This window comes from Gavialis gangeticus, unplaced genomic scaffold (genome assembly GCF_001723915.1).
Source record: "Gavialis gangeticus isolate Ggan-Ray unplaced genomic scaffold, GavGan_comp1, whole genome shotgun sequence".
NCBI classification, from domain to species: Eukaryota; Metazoa; Chordata; order Crocodylia; family Gavialidae; genus Gavialis; species Gavialis gangeticus.
In genome coordinates this window covers 39,502,911-39,513,423 of record NW_017729008.1, presented here as the reverse complement: position 1 = coordinate 39,513,423, position 10,513 = coordinate 39,502,911, and the positions used below count along the sequence as shown (strand labels likewise).

The window sequence follows — 10,513 nt, the reverse complement described above, 5'->3', positions numbered from 1 at the left end:
TTTCAGGCTGGACATAAGGAAGAATTTCTTTACTGTCCGAGCCCCCAAGGTCTGGAACAGCCTGCCATCGGAGGTGGTTCAAGCACCTACACTGAACACCTTCAAGAGCAAATTGGATGCTTATCTTGCTGGGATCCTGTGACCCCGGCTGCCTTCCTGCCTTTTGGGTGGGGGCTGGACTCGATGATCTTCCGAGGTCCCTTCCAGCCCGAATGTCTATGAAATCTATGAAGTGTAACTAGCATTCGGATCTAGCAATAGAAATGCAGAAACATACTCATGCCTGGGAGGTGGCGTCCTGCCCTGCATTCCAGGACTTCTGAGCTCTTGTTCTGGTCTTCCAACAGCTCAGGTCCGCTTCCCTCAGGGTTTACAATCACATATTTAATGACATGCATCTATCTACAGCCTGATTGGGTGTACATTAATAAAGGGGGCTGATCACTAAGACTCCCTCCTCAGCTAAGTGAAGAATTGATGATAAATATGTAGCAACAGGATGGCCTCAGATGTTATTACTTAGGTTTCGACTCCTGAAAACGGGCGCTGTTCCTTATAGTAATGGGTTTCAATTGCTTTGTTGGTGTGACTAGAGTCAAACACGTAAGTCTGTGCCTTCTTGTTTACATCAGTAAAAACAGGGAACCTGGTCTTGCAAGCGTACAAGGTGACCCAAAGTCTGTACCAACCTTTATATAGTGGTGGAGCGTGTTCCTTACCCTCAGCGGTACCAGGTCTGCCATGCAAGTCCTTCTGTGGTCTCCCTGGAGCATTTTGGTCTTCTGTCTCTCTGCCCCTTTCTGGGATGCTGCGTTGGGGAAGATGGGGCCTGTGGGATGATGAGGATGAAAGGAGGCGGCATGGGACATCCAGCAGGAGTTATGAAGGTGGTACTGTAATGCAGGGAGAGGTAGGGAAAGTGAAGGTGTGCCCTAGGGAAAAGGCAGGGTGGTTGAGCATGGACTTGGAGTAGATGGGATGTGGTAACTGAGGAGAGGGCACGTCTGGATGAAACGGCTAGAAGAGGGAGAGGATAGAGCAGAGTGACCAGGGGAGAAGGTGAAACAAGGTGGCCTGGAGAGTAGCCATCATCATTAGCAATCGCCATCCAACTTTCTGCGAGTGATTTAGCTTTTCACGACTTTGACAGTAGCCCTCAAGTGAAGCTGGACTTGAAGAAAAAAACATTTCTGTGACATAAATTCCATTACAGGCCCCAATTAAATCTATATATAGTCTTTATAGAGCCTGGATAACGAGCTGTCCCTCACTCAGCAGGCATGCCTCAGTAAGCACACAGGAACCGGCTCTCATTAAGATCGGGCTCCCTCTGCTTTAATTGTGACACAAGACTCTCCATTTTGAAGGCTTTTGAGCACAAACATTTAGCCAAAGCTCATTTGTTTTACAATTTGCAGCCTCCAATTATTTGAAACACTTGACTGCTGGGACAATGTGGGCATGAAGAATTGGTAAACAAGTCTGGGGATTTGGAGCGAGGCGGAGAGCTCGGAGGAGGCCGAGGGGAACGCAAGTTGGGGGCGGCACGTATCGCAAGTTGGCCAAAGTTAGGAGCTTGCAAGATGAATAAGCAGGCTTGTATTTACTGGACCTGGGTAAAAACTGTCTGAGCGCTCCCTGCCAGGAGCTGTGCGGCAGCTCAGGACCCTCCAAAGGGAATGCCCCACCTCCATCGGGGTTCACACAATGTTTTGTGTCCTACTTGGGAGAGGAAGCTTTAATCAAAGAAGCTTGTCAAGGAAGCTTGTCAAAGAAGCTTTAATGTTGTGATGTCAAAGAAGATGAAGTTGTGATGTCAGTTATGATGTCAAAGAAGCGTTGATGTTATGATGTCAAAGAAGATGAAGTTATGATGTCAGCTATGATGTTGAAGAAGATTTCTGACAGAGGCTGATGGATAGAGGCAAACCCTGCCCTGCCTTGGACTTTCCAGACCTACTGATGATTCAGGGAAACAGACTGGCATATGTCTGACTTGTTTAACAGGCTTTGATCCTGCTAGGGGAGGACCGAGTGGATCTTGCTGGGTCACAGAGGGAGGTAGTTCATCACCTCGCTGGAAACAAGGGGGCTGGAAGGAGCTCTCTGGAAAAGAGAAGATGGAGAGTGTGGGCTGAGCAGTCATGAGTGAGGATCCCTGGATGCAGCCATCACTTGGAGAGAATTAATCTTCATTATCTTAATGGTCGTTCCCTTGTTAATAAAGCCAGAACCTGAGACAAGAATGAGCTAGGACTCTGCATAGCACAGGGACAGTGTTTGCAGAGGAGAGAGGGAAAGACACCTACTCAGGCTAAATGTCTGTGTTGTTTAATGTCACCCACACGATCTCCCGAGGTGGTGGAGCAGTGTGCTAAGTACTGCTGCACGCTTGATCTCCTTGGCATGGCTAGTGCTCAAGGAGATCAGGTTCAGAGCTGTGGCTGCAGATGTCAGTGGTGTGAGCAGGATGGAAAGATATCTAGAGCGTTTGGGGCTTCTTCCCAGAGAGATGCAAATCAGAGTAACCATAGCAAGAGCCTGGAGAGGTCCTCAAGCTTAAAGATCTGGATCAAGATTGGAGTCAGGACCTTCCTGAAGTCCAAGAGGTTGCACGGCCACCGTTTCAGTCCAGGCTGGTCTTTCAGCCTGCGATAGAGGTTTTTGCCGAGGGAAGTGAGCGGAAGAGCACTCTGGAAATGGGAGGGCAAGGAGACGACACTGAGAGCACCTAGGGGAACCGACAGCTCACACCAGTACCCACAGGTGTCTCAGGATACTGGTCACTTCCAAGTGCTCCTATCGCCAGTAGCATGAGCAACTGGGGCAGGGGCTCAGTAAAAGGGCACCACAATAGAGGGAGGCTCCAGTTGCATGGAGCAGAGCAGGGATAGAAATCCCCGTCTCAGTCATTTCCCCACCCCATGGCACACACCACTGCTGGGAGGGGAGGTGTCACCGCACAAGCCAGGTTCACCCTTCCCTGGCCCTCCAGCCACCACTGCATGAAGGGCTTTGTGTCAGTGCTTGGCACATGGACCTGTGGCAACATCTCAAGTCCCAGGAGCATCTCCCACTCCAAGCAGCTGGAGCCTCAAACCCCTCTGCTTCCCTTCTGATGCAAACCCTGTTGGGTGCAACCCTGCTGCCCCAGGTGCAAACTCCACCTCTTTCACTTCTGCCTTTAGCGGTCAGTCCCCTTGATCCTTGTCCCGTAAGATGTGTGTGTGGGAGCATCACTGATTGCACCCTGGAGAGCCTGCCCACAGGGGTAGGGAGCAGGGCTGGGGCTGAGAGAGGAGGAGAGCGAGGCAGTGATGGCAGAGTGCTCCTTGCAAGCGAGCCTAGGACTCGCCTGTGCCACATGCAGCCATATTGACCCCAAGCTTAATTATGGTGTCATTTGTCCTCAGCGGCTACCGCTGCTTCCAATTAACTCTCCTTAATCAAAGCCTGCAGCTCTCAACATCCTGAGCGGATGAGGAGGGATTCACCAGGAAGGAGCAGAGCACGGAGAGGAGATGGTTGCAGGAGGGCAGTGACTGCAGGGGGGGCTGTGCAAGGAGGCAGTCTAAGTCCAAATGACTTAGACATGAATTTAGGGCCAAGGGCTGGGTTTCTGCTGGCTGGCTGAGGCACAGGACTACATGGGAATCACTTGTTGATGGCACAGGCTCGACTAGCATCTGAGATCTCCCGAGGTCTCTTGCTCCGGATCTTACGTCCTCACTGGCTTTGCTAAGAGCACCAACCCAGTGGCCCTCTATAGTCTCTTAGGTGGTTTTTGTCTCGCCCTATTTAATAAACAGCATTATAGTGAATGCGCTGTTCAGGGCTTTGAAATGAAATCAGCCTTGCTTTTAATCTTGCGGCAGCTTTTCAGGAGCTGGCTGAGCCTCGAAAGATAGGAGCAGCATTCACCAAACCCACCCGGCTTGACAGTCACTGTTCAGTGTTTTGGAAATGTATCTTTTGACTGTTGGGTAGGAAATTGGCTACTTAAGATGCCTTTTTGTGCATTCAAATTAACTTAGTCCATCAGCCTGAATAAATCCCACTGCTGTATTAACATCCAATTATAACAGCCAAGATTGAGCAATAATTCGCATTTGGACCAGAATGCCGGCAGTTTAGCGGGGCAGAGGGTGGGGAGGGGGCAATAATGTATGTTGAAGAAGGTAAAAAATTAGAAGCCAGAGAATGATGACTGAATGCCTCAGAGGAGGCTTTGTGAATGCCTGATGCCGCAGGTGGAAGCCAGATTTCTAACAGGATTAGCCGCCGTTGTGTCTCAGATCTGAGACCGCAATTATTCTGCTTTAAATGACTTGGTGCAGCTCGCTTATACTCGGGATGGGGCTGGGAGCCAAGCCAGCCGACCGAGCCGAGGTCTGGAAGGGAGGCTGGGAGCTGGACAGAGAGGAACGGCAAGCTTGCGGGTAAGGTGGTTGAGTCTGACCCAGCGGCAGTGCCAGACCGCTGATTTGGAGGAATTTAAGTTGAAAGGAGAGGGCTGAGAACTGGGAGACCTCCACAGCAAGGGCCAGCTTCACCTCCCAGTCCTTTCACTGGGGTGGTGGACAAACGTGACCATCCCATGCAGCAGTGGCCAGGGGCCCCGGCTTCGCTTCCCACCTGAGCTGTGGATGGGCAGGAGAGCTCCACCTCACTGCATCTGTGGCAGGACGGCCTAGAGCCACGGACCCCAAGGGTGTTTGTACATGTCCTTTAATGAACCGTCTTGTTGACCAAACTGTAGATAAAGCACTTCCACTGCCATTTGGAAGTGCGGGGACACGGATACACGAGATGTGGGAGGCTGCTGGCACACCGTAATTGCCACGCTCCAGCAGACTCGATTAATTGAGTCTGTTCCAGCACGCTGTAATTACAGCAGGTCAAAGCTGCCTCTCTGCTCTTGTATAGGCACCCCAAGAGCCTGCCCCAGCACTTCCAGAGCCAATGAGTATGGATGTAGGGCGGCCCTAGAGCTGTGGTGGCCTGCCTAGCAAGGGTGCCCTGGAGCTGGGATCCCCAAAAAGCTGGGATTTCAGCAGCCCCAGTAATGGAGGCTGGGTCTCTGGGTCTGTGGGAGCCCTGCCCTTTGTTTCACTCCAAGTTTGGTGGGGCCAAGATATTCCAAGTGAAACACTTGAGTTCACTTATTATTATTATTTTTTCTGAAGGAACTGCATTTCACTGAAATATTTTGAGCCAGCTTTACTTAGGGCCTGGCCTTGCCAACCACTTGCTGTACAGCTAAAATGGGAAGAGCGTTACCATGCACCAGCTGTGTGCACACTCCCGTTCAGTGGTAAGTGTGAACTAGCTTGCAGTAACCTCCCCCTCTTTCCCCATGGAGTAGCAGCCACCTGGGAAAGCCCTGCCCTATTTTACTCCCTGGTTAATTGTCTGTGCCCATAGAGACCTGGGTTCAATTCTCAGCTCTGCTATAGGTTTTTGAGTGACCTTGGTCAGGTCACTTAACCTCTGCCTCAGTTCTCTATCTGCAAAATGGGGATAACAGGCCCTTTATCTGTCTTATCTATCTGGCTTGCAACCGCTCTACTCACACTGTAGGACCGTGATGCTGATCAGGTCTTCCAGCAGATTAACATACGTGGCTCCTAATATCTCCCAAGTCCTTAGGCAGAACGTGTCCCAAATGCTCCATCCAGCTGTTATCCTGATAAAAGATGGGTCCTTGTTAGGTTGGGAAGGGACTCCAGGTTTGACAGTCCTGCTACTGGTGCCATCAAAGGAAGGAATCATCAAAAGCGGGTTTATAATAGAGGTAGCAGACTAGTGCCCGGCCCCTCCGCTGTTATTAACACTGACAAGACATCACACTTGCGGGACCAGGGGGACTTTTCTTTTTCACATATTTTGGGGGCAGTATGAAAGGCTGATTGCTCCCGGAGGGCACAGGCATTTCTCCAAACTTCCAACTTGCAAAGCTGAGCCGAGTTAATTGCAGATTAGGTTCTGCGGGGGGAAAAAAGGAGCTCTGATGTGTCTCCTTTGCTGGCTGTGCTTTTCTGCGAAGCTGACGACCCCTAGGTGGCTTTCCTTTCACTCAGCGCTCCCTTCTTTTCTGTAGTCTCTTCCTTTATTAATTAGAAGGTCTAACACTACAGCTCAAGACATTTACCAGCGTGACACAGTTTTAATTAATCTCACGATAAAGCGACTTGAGGTGAACTCATAAAGGGCCCAAGACACCAGCAGTAACCTGCTCCAGTGTGAATGGCTGTACTGGAGAGCCACGTGCCGTGCAGCAGGGTTGGACACAAGTTTACACTGGGTCTTTGTGTGTGGTGGTGGCAATGACACAAAGCACAATGCAGTAGCATGTGCCTATGTGCCCTAGACGTAGGCAATGGGTGCCGCGAGGCCCAAGGCTAGATGTCTGCTATAATCACAGTCCTACGGCCTGCCGCATAATATAATGGGTGCTTGAAGGGTGCCCTAATGCCACAGTGCCAGGCAATCATGTACAAACCTGTACCGGATTGTGCACTTCAGTTTAATTTTTCATCACAATGTGCCGGCAAACCCAACTCTGAGCAAGTATCCCTGTGGCCAGCACAATCAGACTCCCGCTGTGGTTTAATGGGGTGTTGCAGTTGTCCCAAATCTCCCCTTGCATGTCAACCCCATGATATTATCACCCGCACTTCACCGCTCAGACTCATTTTGTAATGAGAAGTAAACTCAGACCCATGGTAAAGTCTGGGTCTGCTCAGCTCCCCAGCGAAAAGCAGGTCAAGACCCTAGCAAGCATTGGGGTGCTTTGCATCTGGAGCTGCACTTTATCTGGGGCTCTAAATCTAACTTGTGGAGGAAGATCAAATGCACAGCAGGTTGCTTTGAGGTTTGCATTCTTAGTCACTGAATAATTTACTCCTTTAACTGGATTACAACACAGAGACGCCAAACCCGGTGGTTTTAACAGAAACGGTGAAGCCCCTGACAGCGGGCCAAGCACCTGCAAGCTGGATGCCCACCTGGAAGATGCCCCTTAGCCAAAGACAAAGTGCTGAGCTGAATGCAGGCCTGGGTGGATAACGTTTTGGGAGACGGGAGGTCTGCCCAGATGCTGTAATGGTTTCTTGCCTGACATGGCATCAGTGGGCCAGTGACAATCCCTCCCCTATCCAGGACTGCATGAAATGACCTGTGAACCCTTTTACAAGTCTGCCTAACTCTCTCTATAGCATTTTCCCATTTTCTATGTTTCCTCGGCCCCGTGACCTGTGCACACAAGATTTCTGTGGCTGGTCCTGCAGAGCCAAGCTATGAGAGGTTTCATCAAGTCAACTTTCCCAGCCATTTTGACACTTGCCGGTTGTTTAAGAAGTCCCAGTGGCAACAGCTGGATTCGTTGGGTGCTTTGCCAGAGGCAATGCTGAAGGAGATAAATAAAACATACCCCAGCTCTGTCTAAGGCAGCGAAGGGGCCTCCTGGAAGGACTATGAAATATGGATTAGCAACCTTTTCCATAGACTCTGTTCTGGGTTTTGGGTCCCATAAATGGAGAAAAAAGCAGGCTGTGATCGAACGCAAAGGGTTTCCGCAAGTGCTTCTGTAGTCTAGGATTTTGTTTGTGAAGTTGGGGACGAAACAGCCTATTCTTGTTCCCTTTCAAAGCACAACCAGAACGAATCTCAGTCTGTCATCTCACTGTTCAAGCCCACTCGAATGCTATATACTTTTTAAAAATTGTCCAAGAGTTTCAGGTGTATTCTCTTGTAATCTGTCACGAGGAGCTGTTCTGCAGTTTATTGTTGGCAACTCTTGGTGGTGTTTCATCAGGATAATACCGTACTATATCATCCGAAGGAATAAACTCGCCCGGCTGACATGCTGGGGCGAAAGCCCAGGCGATTGATTGTGTATTACAGATCCACTCCGTAGCTCAGTTGGTGGGAGAGGCTTTTTCATTGCGTCCGGATTGTAAGTTTGGTTTTAAAAAGTCAAAGGCTTACATTATCTAAATGGGATAGAAATGCTCTGGGTTCTTCCTGCAGGACGTCAGATGAGGAGTTACATGAAAGCAGTGCGTGGAAGTGCTGCTTGTAGGCTGGGCGGGGTGGATGCTCCACGAAATACAGCCCAAGCCCACTCGGTGGACTTGATGCTCGGGTGCACTGGCTGCTAAAAGCATGTTGCCTATGCTGATGATGTTGGTTAAAAACTCCCATTACATGAGCACGAGCCTCTATCTGCTGAGCAAATGGAGCATGGCCAGTTGTCTTGGAGGTTGTAGCGAATGCTCAAATAGCCTCACCACGAGAGGGGTCAGTGCCATCCTGTCCCTTGTGAGGGTCACCTGGGCGCCGCTTTGTGCTCGGACAGAACTGGAAAGTGAAGCTTTCCACCACGAACTGGAGGGGCAGAGAGGCCTTGAGACAGCCCTTAGATCTAGTGGAGGGTGGTCCAGGGTTTGCAGGGAGGGGGGATGCTGGAAATGGTTCCTGAAAGTGCAACCAGGACATAAGACTGGTGGGTACATCGCTCCCCTTAGAGCTCAGTTTTGCCATCCAGGTTGTCAGTGACATGTGGGGGGTTTTACCCAGGTTTTGCAGTGCAAAGAGCCTGCATGCAGTGCTGCCCTGACAGGGCCCGGTGCAGGAAGCAGTTGGGCAGGGTGTGCGGGCAACAGGAGCTGCTGGCCTGTCTGTGTCCCCCTGTTAGAGCGATTGGGACTGAGAGAGACTGAGCCCTCCCTGCTTCCCCAGGGTCACGGCAGGCTGCAATGTGGGTCAGTAGAGCTGCAAGCAGCTGTTTTTTCCAGCAGCGCTGCCTCCACGCCTTGCCTGGGGAAGCCTGCTGAGATTCCCCGGCAGGATGCCAGCCTGCCAATGGAGAGGGCTGCTGCGAGGCTTGCGAATGGGTTCGTGGCCCCGCGGCGCGGAAGGGGACCACTGAGCCGCCAGAAAGACTGACGCCTTCTCCCCCTTCCTCCCACAGCTGACCCGGGTGCCCGTGGAGTCCTGCGGCCAGTACAAGACCTGCAGTGAGTGCCTGGGCTCGGGGGACCCGCACTGTGGATGGTGCGTGCTCCACAACACGTGAGTACAGCCCGGCACGGCCCCCTCCGCCCCCCACGCGCTTTTCTCACCCTCCGCAGAGCTGTAAATGGATGGGGCTGCCTCAGGCCTCTCACTCGGCCACAGGCAGAGCAGCTCGGCCACAGCCCCCGGGACCCGCCGCGCACGCTCCCTGCATTGAAGCGTGCATCTACCCTTGAGTTATGACCGGGGAGGAAAAGCAGCAGAGATGCAGGCCTGCTTGGGAACGCAGCTCCTCCGGAGCCTGAGCCAGCTGCCGAGGGGCTGGCTCCATTTGCTTTGCAACAGTGCCCCTTCATTTGGGTTTCTTTAGGGTGGCAAACGCGCCCCCTTTGCCAGGAGGGCAGGAAGCTGGACCCAGTGGAGAGCTATCACTTGAGCGCACCTGACAGCTGCGCAGGCCAGGCGTCCCCCTCTGACCCACACAGGTTGATTTCTGTGGCAGAGTTTCAGAGTTTCATAGTTATTAGGGGCTGGAAGGGACCTTACAGATCATTGGGTCCGGCCCCCCTGCACGTGAGTGAGGGTGTGATGGGCACATTTGGCTGGGTTGGGCTTCTGGCTCTTGTGAGGAGGACCTGCCTTGTTTCCGCTCAGAGCGGTGTTAACCCTGGAACCTAGTGATAACAGGTTTACCATCGACATGGCTGTTTCAGTGCCGGTTGCTTCGAGCTGGAACCGGGGGGCCACTTCCCTCATGCAGATCACTTCCCTCCTGCATGGGTCCCGGTGTCACCGCTCAAGGGGGGGTTTGCTCATGGAGGAGGCAGCCCCGGCTGAGCCACACTTCCTTTGACAGTGAGTGCAGAGGACCTCAACGCAGGTGGCCTGGACCCTCTGGAGCCTTTTCATTGCTTGAACATGAGTCTTCCCTTGAGCACCTTAACCCTGGCCACCTCTAGCTGAGATAACCCTCTTCTGGAGCCAGGGGTCTGGGTGAGCTCCAGGGTGGGGGAAGGCTTGATTGCTATTAAGCTGTGAGTGCCAGAGTCCTTTCATGTGCAAAATCCCCTCTGTAGAGCAGCTGTGGTCTAGAAACACATCAGCCCCTTCTGGTATATAGCTCAGCAGAGTGCTTTGCTGCCAGTAATGTCCTCACTCGTGGTCTGAGACTTGGGTGCTGGTTAGCAGTACAGGATGCCCATTATTTAGAGGTGGTCTTCGGTTGTAAAGGCCAATGGTTTCACTCCTTGTTCCTCACAAGGCCATTTAAGCTGTGCCAGTCCCTGATAGAGCCCACCAGTGTCATTTCTTATGGTGGTCATCAGGAGTCACCGGGGAGTAGACAGGAATGAGCAGGAAGCCCGTTGCACAGAGGGTTTGACCTTCATGCAAACCCTTTTCATGGGATCAGGCTCAGGTGCCACCCTGAGCCCATGTGAACCCCCTGCGTCCTTCCAAAGGTACCAAGGTTTGGCTTGATTTGAGATCACAAGCA

The 10,513-nt window shown here is 51.9% G+C and overlaps 1 protein-coding gene across 1 annotated transcript in view; it reads left to right on the top strand.

The window, feature by feature from the left end:
• The window catches only part of PLXNA4 (plexin A4), a 660,133-nt gene that overhangs the window by 378,604 nt on the left and 271,016 nt on the right, over window positions 1-10,513 (top strand). The window contains exon 4 of the mRNA XM_019509620.1: window positions 8,975-9,075. Within this exon, the coding sequence (XP_019365165.1) occupies window positions 8,975-9,075 (101 nt within the window). The remainder of the gene's footprint in view (window positions 1-8,974; window positions 9,076-10,513) is intronic.